General features: G+C 43.0%; 1 protein-coding gene across 1 annotated transcript in view; it reads left to right on the top strand.

The window, feature by feature from the left end:
- NCKIPSD (NCK interacting protein with SH3 domain) overlaps positions 1–13878 on the top strand; it is an 85762-nt gene extending 71884 nt beyond the window's left edge. The window contains exons 9-13 of the mRNA XM_066596805.1: positions 647–727; positions 3077–3205; positions 6718–6810; positions 6894–7066; positions 8503–13878. Of these exons, the coding sequence (XP_066452902.1) occupies positions 647–727; positions 3077–3205; positions 6718–6810; positions 6894–7066; positions 8503–8706 (680 nt within the window). The 3' untranslated portion in view covers positions 8707–13878. The remainder of the gene's footprint in view (positions 1–646; positions 728–3076; positions 3206–6717; positions 6811–6893; positions 7067–8502) is intronic.
- Positions 13879–19748: the final 5870 nt, after the last annotated feature.

Raw genomic sequence — 19748 nt, 5'->3', positions numbered from 1 at the left:
CCTTTTGCCGTCCCACTAAACTCTTATTGGCTCTCAAAAACACACAAATACATGCAAGTGATCCTTGACTGAACAGTCCTCAAAAAAACACTCACCGCCACGGTCTCTGGCTGGTTTTGGGCCTCTGAGATCTACTCGGTGCTGCGGCTTCTCACAGCAGTGACTATTCACTTGAAGACCGCTCACATGTATTTGTGCGTTCAGTGAATTGGCGACCTATGAGTGTGAATTGGAATGGGATTGAATTTTCAAATATACGCCCACCAAAAAAAACTCACACCCCCCCCCCTAACTAGTTAACCCCTACCAACAATTTGTTCAGTGGTCGCAAAACTGAACAAGTAAACAATCGCTCCGCGTAAAAGCACACAAACAGTCATTGGTAAGCTTTAGCAATAGAGATGAGCGAAATTGCTCGTTTAGGGCGTTTTTGCACTCGAGCACCGCTTTTTCAGAGTAACTGACTACTCGGACGAAAAGATTCGGGGGGCGGCGTGGCCCTTTTAAGGGTTTAGTCTAGCCGTTCTTCCGGTTACTAGGCATCCCCGCACAGTGAACAGGCTGTCAATCAGCGCAAATAACTGATGAGGCCAGTATCCGTCTATTATTGGGCTCCTCTATAAATCATTGTTGTCTTCTCTTCCAGAGCACCAGAAGCTGTGTTACTCTGCACTAGTACTGTCTATGATTTTCTCCATGGGAGAGCCTCTTCCCTACCATCATTACGGTAAGTGTTGTGCTAATGCTGTTTATCACAGGAGGCACGGCGTCCTGCAGCTTTCTTACTACATTTCCATGTATCGCGTGGAATTAGGGCATGTTTACATTGGAAGCAGTAAGCTGTAGGCTGGCTGTCTGCAATGGAGTCCAAGCTATCCACGACCTTGTCGCTGGAGACCTAACGGGTGAAAAACATCCCCTTGTATACTAAAATGATCCTCCCGGTCCTGGAAAACAAAGATGGTCGTATTGCTTCTCTGACTTACTGATGCAATGGTAGTCTAAGGCCTCTCTCAGGCTCTTTTTACCGCGATTAACGCAGCGTTTTAAACGCCATGTTGATTGCGGTAAAACGCTTCCATTGAAATCAATGGGGCCTCATAGACATGCGTTCGATCACGGCGCTGGACGGCATTTTCGAGCACTGTCTGCTATATCTTTGACCGTTTAGCGCACCTCATCACCCATCACATTTGACAAGCCTGGCCCTTACACAAGCCGATCAGACACTAGGGGTGCATTATTGTTCATCCTCCTTGTTTCTGGAGATGTCCTTTTTACATTCACCCAACACCCTGTTCTCGCAAGGTCACCCCTTAAATCAGCACATAAACAGTGCAGCAGACTCCCATGTAGAACAGTGTCTGTTGCAGTGTCAACGCTCAACTGTTAGGGGGGATTGCGTTGGGAATGGGGAGCGGGTAAGTACAAAAAGTACATCACCAGACTCCTTGGGTCCTGCCCTATAAGCGCTACTTAGTTTTATGGTGCTCATAGGTGATGAAAGCTTCCTTGTTGTCCCACTTCTAGCTGTTTTGCTGCAAAAAGCAGACCGTTTCATACATTGGGCCTCGTGTAGTGTAGAGTGTTAAGGCAGCAGAATGCCGTTCTAAGCTTTCACTCATGACCTGAAGGTTGTGGGTTCAATTCCCGCAAGGTTCAGGTAGTCGGCTCAAGGTTGACTCAGCCTTCCATCCTCCCAAATAAAATGAGTACTCAACTGGGGGGTAATAAACAAAAAAAATTACCTAAAAGCGCTGCTAAATAAGTTGGCGCTATACAAATAGCAAGTCCCTTCCCCTCCCCTTTACCATTGCGCAGTGGCCTAGGTTGGTACTGCAGGAGTCCCATTCACTTCAGTAGGACTCAGTTGCAGTACCAACTCAAGCCACTGCAGAACATACAGAGCTGCATTTTTCCTGCGACAAAACAGCAAGAAGTTTGACAACACCTTTTAAAGGTGTTGTTCAGATGTAAATTATATATGGCCTATCCTTTAGGATAGGTTATCAGCAGTAGATCAGCAAGGTCGGCTGCCTGGAACACTTGCCGGTCAGCTGTAAACTTGGCCTTTGTGCTCATGTACTAAGATGATTTTTCCAGGAAGCAGACAGCTCTGTTCTTACTTTTATGGCCAGGCTTGGTGTTGCAGGTACTGAAGGGAATAAGGTGCACCAAAATAATCCTCCATGAATATGGCCTTGAGTCATCCAGCTATGTCTGGGTATTCTGATCATAGACATTTATGTCTTTTCCATAGCTCGGGTCTTATCACAGACCATTCGGCAAAGCAAAATGGCTGGCAGCAGCTGAGAAGGGGAGGAGCGGAAGGTGAAGGCAAACGCATTGTGGTTTCCTTTCTTCCCTTTCTTGACTACCACTGGTCTCTTTGAATTGCTGAACGGGGATTAAAGGACCCTGCCTGACACATTTGTATTATAAGGAATAAATGTCTATGGTTGAACGATCACTTTGATTGTGGCAGGAGGTTATCGTTGCGTGATGAAGCTCTTTTGCCGCTCTGGATTCTGGCAGAGCTGATTTACAGCTAACTTGAAGATTAAGTTTTACCGGCTTGTTGCAAAGTTCGGTGACAATAAATGTAGACCCCTTTAAATTTACAGAGCTCTAGCAGATGGCGCTCTAGTGGCAGCTATATTGCTTGTTACGGCGGCGTTTTAACTTCTGGAGTGTTTTATATGTTCAGTAGAGCCGCCAGAGGTCTGCATCGCGCCACTATAATACAGCTGCTGATGTGACTGTTATACCGGCCTTAGGAGCAAGGGATACTCCAATGATTTCTGTTTACTGGTTGATCTCGGGTGGAAGGATGACTTCTGCCGTGAATTTTTGCCTCTGTAAATGATTTTGTGACTTGGCTTAACAGGAGGTTTCCTTGAGGCAGTGTTTACGATCTGGCATGGCTTCTTATTTGTTTTGCCTCTCTACACACTCGCACATGGACATATGGTCATAGTAGCGGTGCTCACAATCAATGATCCGAGACATGAATCACGCCATCTGATGTGCCGCAGCTGTGAAAATAAATACATTCATACCACTCTCGTTATCACAGAGCATCTCAACTCCCAGTTTGTCCAATTCCTTCTCGAGGTGATTGAAGACGGTTTACCTTCTGACTCTACCGAGCAGCTGCCTGATCTGTTCGTCAATGTGCTGCTGGCATTTAACCTGCACATCGCAGGTAGGAACTAATTCTACTCAAGACCTTAATATTCAGCAGTGATTGCAGTTAACCAGATATCTCACTACAGTCACATCACATTTCCAGCGTCCAGAAAGCTGAGATCCTGTATGGAGAGCTGTTTGGTGAAGTTCTAATACAAATGTAAAAGGTCGCTCTGGAGGGTGAAGGCTTTATAGCATACTAGTTATAGATAAATAGATTTTATTCTGTAACTACTCTAATATATAATTCTGCCTCCTATGTACAAGAATATAACTACTATAATACTGCCTCCTATGTACAAGAATATAACTACTATAATACTGCCTCCTATGTACAAGAATATAACTACTATAATACTGCCTCCTATGTACAAGAATATAACTACTATAATACTGCCTCCTATGTACAAGAATATAACTAGTATAATACTGCCTCCTATGTACAAGAATATAACTACTATAATACTGCCTCCTATGTACAAGAATATAACTACTATAATACTGCCTCCTATGTACAAGAATATAACTACTATAATACTGCCCCCTAGGTACAAGAATATAACTACTATAATACTACCCCCTAGGTACAAGAATATAACTACTATAATACTGCCTGCTATGTACAAGAATATAACCACTATAATACTGCCCCCTATGTACAAGAATATAACTACTATAATACTGGCTCCTATGTACAAGAATATAACTACTATATACTGCCCCCTAGGTACAAGAATATAAGTACTATAATACTGCCCCTATGTACAAGAATATAACTGTTATAATACTGCCCCCTGTATACAAGAATATAACTACTATAATACTGCTCCCTATGTACAAGTGTCAGGGTAACACCGCTTTCAGCATCAATCAGGCCCACCCCAATGCTCCGTTGCCTGCGATAAAGAAAAAAACACCACACACGGAGGTCTGGTATAGTTTCTCAAACCGTGAGTAACTGCACACTTTATTATAGATTACATGGGGCTTTATACCCCTTGTCACGTCACTAGAAATGTTTAACTGTTCTTATTGGCCCAAATCCACTGCATAACCATATATGTGATGTCCGCAGTTCGGCCTGAGGCAGAGTTAGTTAAACAGTCGTTATCTAGATAAGGCGCTTCTGGGAAAACGGCCAAGCACGTATCCGGTTCTGTATCCTCTCTCAATTTCTGGACACATATTTCTAGGCCTTGCAAAGCCTTGGCATAATATCTAGTCATTAAGGTCCATATTAAGTTTTTGTACTATAGCATTTGCATAGAATTAGTATACATATAAAAAGAAAGACACATAGCGACTGTGTGTGTGTATATATTCATATTTTCTACCTACAAACATATAGATTTCCCTCACAAGAATATAACTACTATAATACTGCTACCTATGTACAAGAATATAACTACTATAATACTGCCCCCTATGTACGAGAATATAACTACTATAACGCTGCCGCCTATGTACGAGAATATAACTACTATAATACTGCCCCCTATGTACGAGAATATAACTACTATAATACTACCGCTATGTACGAGAATATAACTACTATAATACTGCCCCCTATGTACAAGAATATAACTGCTATAATACTGCCTCCTATGTACAAGAATATAACTACTATAATACTGCCCCCTATGTACGAGAATATAACTACTATAATACTGCCCCCTATGTACGAGAATATAACTACTATAACACTGCCCCCTATGTACAAGAATATAACTACTATAATACTGCCTCTATGTACAAAAATATAACTACTATAATACTGCCGCCTATGTACAGGACTATAACTACTATAATACTGCCCCCTATGTACAAGAATATAACTACTATAATACTGCCCCTATGTACAAGAATATAACTACTATAATACTGCCCCCTATGTACAAGAATATAACTACTATAATACTACCGCTATGTACGAGACTATAACTACTATAATACTGCCCCCTATGTAGAAAAATATAACTACTATAATACTGCCCCCTATGTACAAGAATATAACTAGTATAATACTGTCCCCTATGTACGAGAATATAGCTACTATAATACTGTCCCCTATGTACGAGAATATAGCTACTATAATACTGCCCCCTATGTACAAGAATATAACTACTATAATACTACCTCCTATGTACGAGAATATAGCTACTATAATACTGCCCCCTATGTACAAGAATATAACTACTATAATACTACCTCCTATGTACAAGAATATAACTACTATAATACTACCTCCTATGTACAAGAATATAACTACTATAATACTACCCCCTATGTACAAGAATATAACTACTATAATACTGCCCCTATGTACAAGAATATATCTACTATAATACTGCCTCCTATGTACAAGAATCTAACTATTATAATACTGCCCCCTATGTACGAGAATATAACTACTATAACACTGCCCCCTATGTACAAGAATATAACTACTATAATACTGCCTCTATGTACAAAAATATAACTACTATAATACTGCCGCCTATGTACAGGACTATAACTACTATAATACTGCCCCCTATGTACAAGAATATAACTACTATAATACTGCCCCTATGTACAAGAATATAACTACTATAATACTGCTCATATGTACAAGAATATAACTACTATAATACTGCCCCCTATGTACAAGAATATAACTACTATAATACTGCCCCCTATGTACAAGAATATAACTACTATAATACTGCCCCCTATGTAGAAAAATATAACTACTATAATACTGCCCCCTATGTACAAGAATATAACTAGTATAATACTGTCCCCTATGTACGAGAATATAGCTACTATAATACTGTCCCCTATGTACGAGAATATAGCTACTATAATACTGCCCCCTATGTACAAGAATATAACTACTATAATACTACCTCCTATGTACGAGAATATAGCTACTATAATACTGCCCCCTATGTACAAGAATATAACTACTATAATACTACCTCCTATGTACGAGAATATAGCTACTATAATACTACCTCCTATGTACGAGAATATAGCTACTATAATACTGCCCCCTATGTACAAGAATATAACTACTATAATACTACCTCCTATGTACAAGAATATAACTACTATAATACTACCCCCTATGTACAAGAATATAACTACTATAAGACTACCCCCTATGTACAAGAATATAACTACTATAAGACTGCCCCCTATGTACAAGAATATAACTACTATAATACTGCTCCCTATGTACAAGAATATAACTACTATAATACTGCCCCTATGTACAAGAATATAACTACTATAATACTGCCCCTATGTACAAGAATATATCTACTATAATACTGCCTCCTATGTACAAGAATCTAACTATTATAATACTGCCCCCTATGTACAAGAATATAACTACTATAATACTGCCCCCTATGTACAAGAATTTAACTACTATAATACTGCCCTCTATGTACAAGAATATAACTACTATAATACTGCCCCCTATGTACACACACAGTTTATTACATCATATGTTTCTTTTTCTTTTTTTTTCTTCTGCTGTAGTTCCAGCTAACAACGTGATCATGAAAACTCTCTGTAAACGCCCCAACGTGAAGGTCTTTACAGAAAAGCTGCTTCTCCTCCTTAACAGAGGAGGTAAGTGTGTGATTCGCCTTCCATCCTCCAGCGCTGGTAATGAAAAGTTCACTTTTATCCGTCATCTCCTCTCTCCTCACTAGATGATCCCGTTAGTATCTTCAAGCATCAGCCACAGCCGCCGCACTCCGTGCTGAAGATCCTGCAGGATGTCTTCGCCAGCTCAGACACGGCTAATATCTTTTACCACACCGACATGATGGTAATGATCGATATTGTTGTGCGGCAGATAGCGGATCTTTCTCCCGGAGATAAGGTGAGTCTGGTGTCTGCGCCAAGAAGATGATCAATCAAAATCCAATAGAACTGCTCTAATAACAAGTATCATGTAACGTCTCAAGAGTCCTAAATATCGACTTAGAGCCCTGAAAGAGTCCTACAACAGCTGCTGGTCCTACTGTTTCTGTGTTCGGGCCGTTGCAGCAGCTACCGCTATCGCACGTTGTGGAGGCTATTGAGTGTCTTCATCTGTCTTGTGCATGTCTCTACAAGAGTCCTTCTGTCCCCACTTTTAGAAGTACCTGTGAAAAATGCACTCCTTCTCTGAGGTAGAAACACCCACATGGAAGCCTCCCTTCCTCGAAGAGGTTTCAGTTAGATTAACCCCTTGGCATCCTATGACGTACATGTACGTCACGGGAAGAGGTAGTTAAGGCAGAATGCCGTAAGTTTACAACATGCAGATGGTGCGGGCTCAGAAGCTATGCCTACGCTGTACTTGGAGAAAGCTGGCTGTGACTGACAGCTGGCCTCCAACTGTTATGGCAGGTATGGGTGAGAACACCAATCCCTACCGTTAACCTTGCACACGCTACAATCGGCATTAATAGCAGCATTTAAAGGGGTTAACAGGGGAAAGGCCAATGGATTGCCATGGCAAACCATCAACCAGGCAATGGCCTCCAGCTCTACCATGGCATGACCTTCTTTTTTTTTTTTTGTTCATTTTGCCTCCCAAAAAAGCCAGAATGAAAGTGATCCGATAGTCATATTTAACCCAAAATGGTACTTATAGGAACTACAGCTAGTCATGAAAAAAAACATACACTCACACAGTTCCGTCTATAGAAAAATAGAAGTTCTAGGCCTGTTGAAAGCAGCAATGCAAAAAAAATAATAATTTTTCAAAAAAGTGTTTTCATTGTGCAAAAGTGTAGAAAAAAAACTAAAAAAAGTTATGATTTTTGCTGTCACCATAATTGTATCAATCTATAGAAAAATGTCGTTTATGCCACATGATAAAGACCATAAAAAAGTCAGTGTTTGTGTTTTTTCACCCTGCCCCCTCCCAATAAGATTAGAGAAGTAATACAATACATTCTATCTACCCCAAATTGGTACCAATAAAAACCACAGCTCATCACGCAACAAAGTCCTCGGACAGCTAGGTTGATGGAAATTTTTTTTAAAAAAATTACGGCTTTTGAAAAGTGGAGATAAGATTCCCCAACCAAAAAATATCTGTCAGACTGATTTACCTTGTAAGCAGCCTATAGGTGGCACTAGAGAAACAGTTTACTGCCTCCTGGAGCAGAGCTAATTTGCATACATTTTCCCAGGGAGCTTTGCATCTAAGACTCCCTACGGCAGCTAGATCTCCACTGGGATCACCAACATATCCGAGGGCAGAGTAGTAACGCATACATGAATTCTACCTCACTTTGTAATTAATCAACCCTCCCCTCCCTGCAGCTTCGGATGGAGTACCTCTCCCTGATGCACGCCATCATCCGCTCCACCGATTACCTGCAGCACCTACACCGCCGACCAGACCTGCACGGCATAATGCAGCGGATTCTAGACGAAGAGGAGGAGGAACCTCACTGTCAGATGGACAAAATGATCATCCAGCAGATCTACAAGGAATTTCCGGAGATCTCCCCCGAGAGCGGGTGAACGAGCGATGTCCGGGAGCGACAAATGTTTACAAAGCAGCATTTATCGTCTGTCTGCAAAAACGGCACCTAGACTGTGGCTTGGCGCTCGACATCTTCTGCTGTACTTGCAGGGTGTCTGTGCTACTGAACTGAAAGGAAACTTAGTTTTGCATTGCAGGAGGGTTTTTTTCCCATAATGCTTTTCAGATGTAACCCTAAATGCATAGTTCTATAACAAGTCAGTGGAGTTGTAACTGGAACCTTAGTGTATCCTCTCCTCTCTCATCCTGCTGGATTTACTTATGGCACGCTCCATTTACTGCTAAGGTTTCTTTATCAAGTGATTGGCACACAGTTATGGTTATTGCCCGGCGCTCCCTGGTACCTTCCGCCACTGTCAAGGTCACAAATAACACTGGGTTATATAATCTAGTGAATCAGGAAGGTCATGCACTGAATTGTTACCGGCCTTTATTGTCCCCTTACTGACATTGGGTTATAAAGGAAAAAGTTTAGTGTTTTAAAAAGGAGAACTCCACTTTTTGATCTGTCATAAACGAACCTAAGAAGATCACATCGGTGAGGTCTATGATCTCCAAAATTAAAGAGCTCTACAGCGATATCAAGCCCTTTTGGTATGACACAGAGATTTCTGTTATTATAATCAGTGATCCTTTGATTAGTGTTGTCAGATTTTTAGTAACAGAAGTCTCTGAGGTTTGCCCAAAAAGATTTGATCATTCTATAGAGCCCCTCCATCCTAGATGTTGGTCATCTTTGTGCATGTGTCTGACGCAGCAGCTGATTGCTGCAGTGGGTATCTCTTTAAAGGAGTTTGTCTGCAGTTTTGCCAACGCAAAGCTCCTGGCATCGTTATCTAGGGGCAGAGAAAAGGGGTGTAAATGTACCTTTATTGATGCTTTCAGCACCCTTATCAGTGAGGCGAAGTTTGATGCTGCTGCATGCACTCGGGCAGTGGGGTATCATGCTCAAGTGTTCTCTTTTCTGTCCACTGAGCCGATCCACAGCTTTGATTGATAGCTGCAGTGTCCAACCAGGAGAGTGCTACAGTTGTCAATCAGCTATTAAACAGAGAGGTGAGCACTTGAGCAAGAAGTCCTACTTCCAAAGTACTTGTAGTGGCATTAAACTTTGTTTTTCATTGTTGGGAACTTTAAAAGCAGTAATAAAGATACATTTGCACCCCTTACCTCTCCACGAAACTAGCTCTAACAGCATTTTCATGTCAGCAAAACTGGTGACAGATTCCCTTTAAAAAGGTAAAGGGCTTGTCCAATTGCAAACTATTTATGGCCCTATCTGCAGATTAGGCCATCAATAGTAGAGCAGCGGGGGTCTGCCAGGATCTCTGCCAATCAGCTTTTCTCTGGGAGAGTGTGCTTGTGCACTGAACTTTTTTCTGCAGGAAGCAGACACCTCTGTCCCCACTGCAGTGGCCAGACTTGGTATTACAGGCAGAGTTCCCTTTGAAGTGAATGGGTGTAATGCCAAGCCTGGCCACTGCAGTGGGAATAGAGCCATCTACTGCTAGCTGCTAAATCTAGGCCATTAATAGTTTACAACTGGATAACCCCTTTAAGTTTATTTGAAAGAAAAAAAACAATATGGAAGATGACCATCTTCTGAGTGCCGCCTACACTTCTGCAGTTAAGTGGGTTCTCCTGGACTTTTATTATTGATGACCTTTCCTCTGAATAGGGATCACTGACTGTCAGCTGCTTTCTGGTGCTGCTGTCATTACAGACCGGCCCGCTGCCATATAGACAGTGCTGACAGCGGTCTCGGTGAGCAGCGAGGATCCCAAGTCGCGGGCTACCCCCGGGATAGTTCAGCAATAGTAAAGGTCCCGAAAAATCTCTAAGTGGGTGACTGTGCTGGGCTCCATAGAAGCAACGACCTTTATTGTAGTCAACTGCTGACTGCTGGGCTTGTTGCTAGGCAACAACCCAGACTTATCTGAGCACTGTTGGATCTCAGGACATGTTGGGAGTTGTACTTCCACAACATCCCGAAAGCTATGGCCCTCTTGTAGGAAGTATGAATATGCAACAGATCTGTGTGCCCACCCTGAGCGGCAGATAACAGGGAGGAAATCCTTAAACTCCTATACAGAGAGCAAGATATATATTTTATTAGCATGTGAGATAAAATCGGTGACAGTCTGGTGTGTCTGTTTCACCTTATTGCCTGGCCTATAAGCTTCCCTGCACCCTTGTTACATACAGCAGACTTTGTACTGGATATTGCTAATCTGAAAGTATATTTTATTAACCCGATGCTTTATTGTGCAGGTGTGGAAGTCTGAAGGATATTTTTTTAATCAAAGCCTCTGCAGAATATTTTATCGTAAATGTACAATTGCAGATTTAAACTTGCATGTTTTGTATAGAAAAATGGCGTCGCTGGAAAACCCGTGACTCTCCAGGTCATCTGCAGCAAGTTGTATCCGCTGTGCGGCGTCTCCGCTGTGGCCCGCGCTGTGCGGCGTCTCCGCTGTGGCCCGCGCTGTGCGGCGTCTCCGCTGTGGCCCGCGCTGTGCGGCGTCTCCGCTGTGGCCCGCGCTGTGCGGCGTCTCCGCTGTGGCCCGCGCTGTCCGGCGGTCGTTATGTTGTGCTTTTCTCCTGTTATATGATGTCACATTAACGGTCTTTTAGCTGAAGTTGAGCTCCGCTTGAGTTTCTCAACATAGTGTCATTAGTGGAAGAGCTACCATATAAATGAGTGGTTCTAGAATCGCCTGAAGAATCAAGGCTGCTGTAAAACATGACTGTCCTCCAGCTCTGCAGGGTATAAATCGGGCGTCTGCTCTTAAAGGAGTTTTCTGGGACTTTTACTGTTGACCTATTCTAAGAATTTACCATCCTTAGTTGACTGGCAGGGATCTGTCGCTTGGAGCCCTGCCGATCAGCTGACCCTCCGGCCCACTGTTAGTGCAGCGGAGTTGGCTGGCAAAATCGGTGATCAGGGCCAGAAGTATAATAGACTGCTTCACTCCCATTGAGATCTGTGGGAGTGATACCTTTCTTTACACTTCCGGCTCCTTATTGTGTTAGGACTGGAAGTGTTGTAAGAAGCATGGCTCCTACTGATTTCGGTGTGAGTGAAGCTGTCTGTTACACTTGCGGCCCTGACCACCGATGATAATGCCTGGTCCTGCTGCACTGACTGCAAGCTGGAGGGTCAGCTGATCAATGGGGATCCTGAGTGTTGGATCCCTCCAACCATCGATGACCAATCCTAAAGAATAGGTCATAGGCAGTAGAATCCCAGAATACCCCTTTAAAGCGGCTGTGTTGAAATACATAATCCCTTTCAGAATTCAGGGACCGCTGGTTTAGCCAGGGAAAGCCAAACATCGTTGCAGGGGAAATGTAGGACAGCTGTTAACAGGATTGGCAATCCTATAATATAAAGACGTCTCAAGGTCCACCAGAATGGAGCTGCTCTGGGTCATAGAGGGTGTCCTATATCTGGATGTAGCTCTAAAGTGCCAGTCAAGTGGTTGAATAATAGCTTCACACATCTGGCCCTCTTCACTTATCTACAGCACCAACAGAGTCCTTGGTGCTTCATTCTACACCCCCCCCCCCCCATTCTTCAGGATCTAAAATGCCCTGTTATGGTGCCCGGTGTCTCTTCCCTAGTCCCCCGACTAACACCTTGGCACTTGAATACAATAGTCCCCTGGCTAGAGAATATCATCCAACTTTCCATTTCTAAGAAGGAAGGGTGGGGGTCAATGGCAAAATTTTGGATTTATCACCGCCCTGTGATGAAACAGTGTCAGCGGTTACCCAAGACCCCAGAGCATGGGTACAGGCTCATTAAAAAGCTTCTAAACCATAACCAACAAGGGAAAATAGGAGCAACCGTCTTTATTCTGGACTGCTTAATCTTAAAGTGATGCCCCATTTGGGACCCATCAGTGAAGTCCTGCCAGCTGGGAGGCCTGCGGTGCCCTGCGGAGGGTTGCCTGACACTTCTATCGTGGACAGTCTCATATTTCTGACCTACGGATGAACGCTGTCCACGTGGCTCCCAGATCATTCTGTTATTTTAGTGGGGTCCCAGCCCGCTGAGGTGGCAGCAGGTTCACTTTAAGGCTGCATTCACACGGGCGAGTGCAATTTTTGGCAAGTGAAAAATGGACCATTTTCCTTGCGATTTTCTTGTGTTGTGATTTTTATTTTTTTTTGTGCGGTTTTTAGTCGTTCTACATGCAGTTTTCATTGACGAGCGCTTCTTTTTTTTCATGTTGTCTCCATAGTAACATGCGTTTACAAATGGATCACACTCACGTAGCATGCGGATCTCATCACACTGAAAATACTGGGAAATCCTTGAACAAGAGTCACACAAAAATACGATCTAGAGTGATTTTTTTTTTTCAAACCAGCGTTCTGAAAGACAAACCACATGTGCATCAATCAATTCAAATAAATGGGTTCTTTTCCTGTGCAAATTCTGTGTGTCAGAATCAGACAGAACTCACGTGGGGAAAATTGTCTGTGTGAATGCAGTCTTAAGAGTCGCTGCTGGATCCTGCCAGTCGTCTGATGTGTGTAGGGAACAAATCAGACAGCTTAGATTTTAGCAGCTGCTAACCCTGCTCCACTTTCATGGAGTTAGTTGGGCTGTCCTACATCCAGCTGTTTACTGCAGGAAGCAGACAGCTCCGTACATGGTGCAGTGGCCTAAGTTGGTACTCCAATCTGAGTCCTATTGAAGTGAAGGGGATTCAGAGTGGACCACTGGGCAATCGATGTACAGCGCTGTCTGCTTCCTGCAGCAGGACAGTTAAAGTGGGACAACCCCTTTAACTGCACATTTGGAGGAATCTGGTTGGAGACTCGTGTACGTTCGGTTTGGCTGTGCCGCTTTTTTGTTAAATGCTGGATTACTGATCATTTTCCAGAACGCACACTGCCTTTTTTTATACTTATTCCTCTGCTTCATTCGGTTTAAAGTTCCTGTCATTTGTATCCATTTGTGATGTGAAGTCGTTGCGTGAACCTTGTATCCTCTTATCTGCATCGTATGAGCTCCGCCAGTGTAAACCGCCATCCATATATATGTGGGGCTCCTGGCCCGCTGTGTCTCATGTACATTTTATTTCTTAGTCTTGCTGAACTTGAAATAAAACTTATGGAATAAAATGTATTTCTTTGTTTCCTTGTGTTAACCGGCATCCTTCATTTTAGGTCAGAAATTGAAGTGTATAGTGCAGCATTGGGGGAGATAGCGAGAGCTTCTCATGATCTGTCAATGGCCTTTTACATGCTTGATTGTCATCACAACGGACCATTCAGATTATACATAAAGTGCTGCCCCCTACTGTTAGCACTTGACTAAAGGCCCATTTAGACGGGACGAGTGTCAGGCAAACGATGCCTGGCGCTCGTCCTCGCACATACTCGCTCTCGTGATGTTGCACAGGAGCTAGTATTGCTGGCTCACAGCGGGGCAGCAGGAGGAGATTTCTCTCCTCGCTCTTCCCCTCCCCTCTCCATTGCCTTAACATAGCGGCTGTTCAGTACTGAACGGCTGCTATTTACACTGAGCGATCATCGTTCAGCTCATCGTCCATCGTTTATGCTGCATAAATGATGGACGATGAGCTGATCGCTCAGTGTAAATCGCTGCTGTTCAGTACTGAACAGCCGCTATGTTAAGGCAATGGAGAGGGGTGGGGGAGAGCGAGGAGAGAAATCTCTTGCCGCCTCCCTGTGCCCCTGCTGGCCGCTGTGTGAGCGAGCTAGTGATACTAGCTTTCATGCAATAGCACGGGAGCGAGTACACACAGCGACAAGTGTCGGGCATCGTTTGCCCGACATTCGTTCCGTATAAAAAGGGCCCTAATTGCCTGGATATACATATCCCTGAGTTGTCACTTGTGCAACATCTTTTACTCAGCGATTTCCGAGTTCCCATAAAAAGGTAATAGACTCTTCATGACAGCCAGATTCAACCATTACAACGTGCATTTTTCACACTGATGCGAGGCGGTTTTCATTCAAAAGCTCCTTGCATCCCTTCTGTGACATCACAATCCTCATGCAAGGGTTTCCCTTTGATTTCAATTACATCGCAGGGCATACAAGTGCATGCAATGTCTTTTAAGGTCCCATTGAAAACAATGGCCGGGGTGTTCTGCTTGAGCGCCAAAGATAGCATTGACGCTGCGATTTTCTCATCGCTCAGAAGAAAAAGGAATCGTTCATGTGAATAAGTCCATTCAAAAGAATGGAGTTCATATTCGTGCAAGGCATTCTCACCCATGTGGATAAGCCCTCAGTGGTTTTTTACAGAATGACTACTTGAGGGTTTTTTTACATTGCCAAACCAACCACGAACGTTGATTTGCCCAATCATTGGGTCATGTGAAGGTACTGACAAACTAGCAAACGCTTGGTGGGCAATTGTATGTTTCATGTGGGCGTATGTTGCACAACGTAACCCACAGCATCCTCCTATTTTACTTTGCAATTGCGCACAACTTGTGTGTGCAAAAAGTACAGTAAAATATGGTGGTGCTCACGCAATTAGACAATGACCGATTAGCAAAACCGCAAAGCAACTACGCAAATGTTCGTATGGCACAGGCTTTAGAGCAACCCCTGGTTTTGGGCCAAAATGATGCCCTGGGAGCCGGGTAGTATATTACCTGCACTCTTTCTCTGCTGTGCGTCTGATCTATCAGCCCTGGTTATGGCCGTCCAAGATGGCCACCGCAATTTTCTAACTAGATAATGCCCAATGTGCACTGCTTTCTGATTGGCCAATACTGGTGACATGAGCAGTGCTGGCCAATCAGGAGGGCAGGTATAGCTCACTGGTAGTCTTAACACTTCCAAAACCCTGGGGAGTCTATGGCTGGATTCACTCGAGTGTATGCGTATTTGTGCTGCGTTTTTACACTTCGGGCGTTGTGTATTTGTGCCCCACAGTGTTTTTACTGTACTTTTTGCGCACGCAAGTTTTGTGCACCGATGCCCTCAGCCATTGAAATGGTCAATTACTTTAAGAAGTTCAAAATGTGTTCCTTCCCTGCGTAAATGGAAAATGCTGCGGGTTTTTTTTTTTGCACGACTGAATTGTGCGCGCCAAACAAACGTATGTAAACGAACCTATTGAAATCAATGTGTTCTATTCACTGTGTATTGCGCACACAAATACATCTGTCCAAGTGAGCCCTAAAGATTGCGTTGACCATCTTGGACAATCAAAACTGTGGCCGTGGCTGTCCGATTGGGGGCCAGCAGAACAACTGCAGGTAATATACCCCTCGCCGCCAGGACAGAGTTTAGCGCCAGACTGTCGCTTTAATTCTCTTTGGTGCTCTCCAGCATCTCCGGACGTCTCACAGTGGGAAACTAATCCTTCTGCTAAGCCTCCTTTCAGAAATCCTCCTTGGGAGAACGCATCTTCCTGTAAAAACGACAGCAAGAAAAATGCGCGGATTGACTATTTACAGGAACATTTTGCTGCTAAACTATCAATGTTGGGCTAAATCTTTTGGTAAGAGGGAGTGCCTTTAATTAGAACTCACAATTAAAGGGATTATTCGGTTAGGCGAGTGCCTGTTAAAACTCTGTATTAGGATGGCTGAGTGAATATAGGGGGCTCCACACTACAAAGATCTACTCTTACCCGCAGGACCCCATTCATATCGCCAAAATGTGACCATCTGCTGGCCCATATGAACAGAACCCTGGATGTAGTCACGATCTCGGGGTGCGATATATGATTAGATATTGCATGTGCTCGCAATGACTTGATTCACACGAGCAATCTTTTTTGTTTATTTTTTTTCTCTCTGACTGATATCCAATTTTTGGGCGATTCTTATGGGCGCACAATTTGCATGTGAGTGAGATGTGATTTTTAGCATTGAAACTGTTGGAAGCTCTTGCAATTTTTTTTTCACCTGTGTGAAGATACAAGGACGTACGAAGGACACAGATCACAGTTGCACCAGTGTAGATTTCAGATCGGTCATTAGGCTGGGCCTTGCAAACCTAATGCCGTCACTAAAATGTGGCTACATTATGGCAAATTGAATGTGACCTTTCACTTAGACGGTCATTTCACTGCACCCTTTAACCCCTTAAGCACATGGCTTATTTTGGTGTTGGGGACGCAATGATTTTTGGTGGATTTTTCAAAATCTATAACTTTTTTCAATTTTTCCGTCGACACGGCCATACAGGGCTTGGTTTTTCTGTGGCGAACTGTAGTTTTATTGGTGCCATTTTTGGGTGTAAAGACTATATTGTAAAACTTTTGCCATAGATTCAAAGTCCTTTAACTTTTTTATTTTTCCATGGATGGGGCTCTGTGAGGGCTTATTTTTTGTGAGACGAGCTTATTGGTACCATTTTTAGATACATACAGCTTTTTTGATCACTTTTATTGCATTTTTTTTTTAGGCAAAATGAAAAAAATAAGCATTACGCCTCCATTTTTTTAGGGGAGGGTTACGCTTTTTGCAGTGCAGGATAAAAAGCATGTTCAAGTTGTTATTTGCGTCATTATCGGCGATACCATATGTGGGATTTTAATTTTAAAAAAAAATTATGCTAAGATGGGAAAAAAGGAGAGGTGTTTTTTACTTTTTTTTTTTTTTCTCATGTCCCTGTGGGGGACTTGTACAATAGCACCTATAGTCGCTATGATAAAGCACCTGATAAAGTCCTGCAATGCCTTACCGCTTGCATTAGCGATCATAGGCACTGGCAATGCCGGACAGCGGTAGCTAGTGTCGTCTTCCCATGGCAACTTGTCGGAGTTTATGTAATTACAACAGGAGAGTCCAATAACCCTTTACTTGCCGCAATCTACATTGATTGTGGCATGAAAGAGGTTAACAGTGGGGGTCGCTGTCCTGATGCACCCCCGCTGTTGCAGCTATCAGGGAAATAGAGTGGGATCTCTTCTGATCTCTTGTTAACCACATTTATGTCCTGTGTCGTTAAGGGGTTAAGATAAGGACTTGCCGCTTCCCGTGATAACAGCTGTTGGCTTATCTTCAGGATACCTTCATATAAAAACGGAGCCCAAATCCTTCACCAGCAGCAAGGGTCCTCTTAGACGAGCCGATTATCATTTGAACGAGCGCATGTCGTCACCGTTGGCTCTCCTGCAGCCTGTTTATACAGGCAGATCATCGTTCAGTCTTTCATATTTGCTGCATAATTGAATGAGAGGGATTGAATGATCAATGGTTAAACCTGCATAAAATGAACAAAACGAAAGTGAACAATTATAATTAATCATTGGCTGTGTTTACATCGAACGATTATCAGTCCATCTAAAAAACATCTTATGCCCCAGTAAGAACAATGACCTCTGAGTTGCACCGCCGACTGTAGATCGGAGCTGCATTCATAATTCTGCAGAAATCAGAGCTGAACTCTACAAGCATTGTCTCCTGGTCCACTGTCTGCTTACTTGGGCTGATCTTTTTACGTTGTACTGCCTAATAATCTGATGTAGGAAAAACTATCTGCAACCCCGCATTGTAGGAGCTCTGCTGAACTGTTAAGGGATGTGTTTATTGACAAGCACAACTGTTACAATAGCAAATGGCAGAATAGTGAGTGCAGCTCTGGAGTATAATACAGGATAGGTAATGTATGTACACAGTGACTCCACCAGCAGAATAGTGAGTGTAGCTCTGGAGTATAATACAGGATAGGTAATGTATATACACAGTGACTCCACCAGCAGAATGAGTGCAGCTCTGGAGTATAATACAGGATGTAACTCAGGATCAGTGCAGGATAAGTAATGTATGTACACAGTGACTCCACCAGCAGAATAGTGAGTGCAGATCTGGAGTATAATTCAGGATGTAACTGAGGATCAGTACAGGATAAGTAATGTATGTATACAGTGACTCCACCAGCAGAATAGTGAGTGCAGATCTGGAGTATAATTCAGGATGTAACTGAGGATCAGTACAGGATAAGTAATGTATGTATACAGTGACTCCACCAGCAGAATAGTGAGTGCAGCTCTGGAGTATAATTCAGGATGTAACTGAGGATCAGTACAGGATAAGTAATGTATGTATACAGTGACTCCACCAGCAGAATAGTGAGTGCAGATCTGGAGTATAATACAGGATGTAACTCAGGATCAGTACAGGATAAGTAATGTATGTACGCAGTGACTCCACCAGCAGAATAGTGAGTGCAGCTCTGGGGTATAATACATGGATGTAACTCAGGATAAGTAATGTATGTACACAGTGACTCCACCAGCAGAATAGCGAGTGCAGCTCTGGAGTATAATATAGATGGTAACTGAAGATCATTACAGGAATAGATATTACAAATATAGAATGTATTTACAATGTGCCTACTATAAATTGGTGAACATAGACTTTAGCTTTAACACATCATAGAGATATAGAAGAAACTTCTACAGGGTTTTGGTCTACCAGAAGTCACGTGACAAACAAGAGAATTCACATATCTTCCAGTTATATATTGTACCCAGCATCCAGCTGAAAAGAACCGTTGTTAAGAGACCCTATATGCCATCTGCTCTCAATCTATCAGCATGGCTGAGGATGCTCCTGGCAGTACTGAGTGGCTGACTGACAGAGGAGGCGGAACTGTCCTTACATTGCTCCTCCCTAAAGTCCTCTTCAGCTGGACACCAATGTGTATTCCATAGCAAATGGGGGAGTGGAATCATCTATCAAGCTATTTCTTTGTACCTGTTAGCATTTTATTCAGCTGTTATTCTTCTGGTCTCACAATAATTATCACCCAACTTTCCCAGATTCCAGAATGTAACAGCTGCCCTGTTACACTGCAGTATAGGAGATGGCCATATACCATTGCATAAATAGACAGACTAGCTCATCAGAAGTGCAGAAAAGCAGAGTGACATTGGAGCTCCAAGTGCTGCTGTCACCCAGCTTTCCAAGATCCCTGAATGGCAAATCTTGCTATTTCTAAAATGTTGTGAGAACATTAAATATATCACAGCATAACCTGACAGATTTACCGTTCTGGACTCTAGGATAGC

Source organism: Eleutherodactylus coqui, chromosome 3 (assembly GCF_035609145.1).
Source record: "Eleutherodactylus coqui strain aEleCoq1 chromosome 3, aEleCoq1.hap1, whole genome shotgun sequence".
Lineage (NCBI taxonomy): Eukaryota > Metazoa > Chordata > Amphibia > Anura > Eleutherodactylidae > Eleutherodactylus > Eleutherodactylus coqui.
This window is presented reverse-complemented; position numbering and strand designations above follow the sequence as displayed.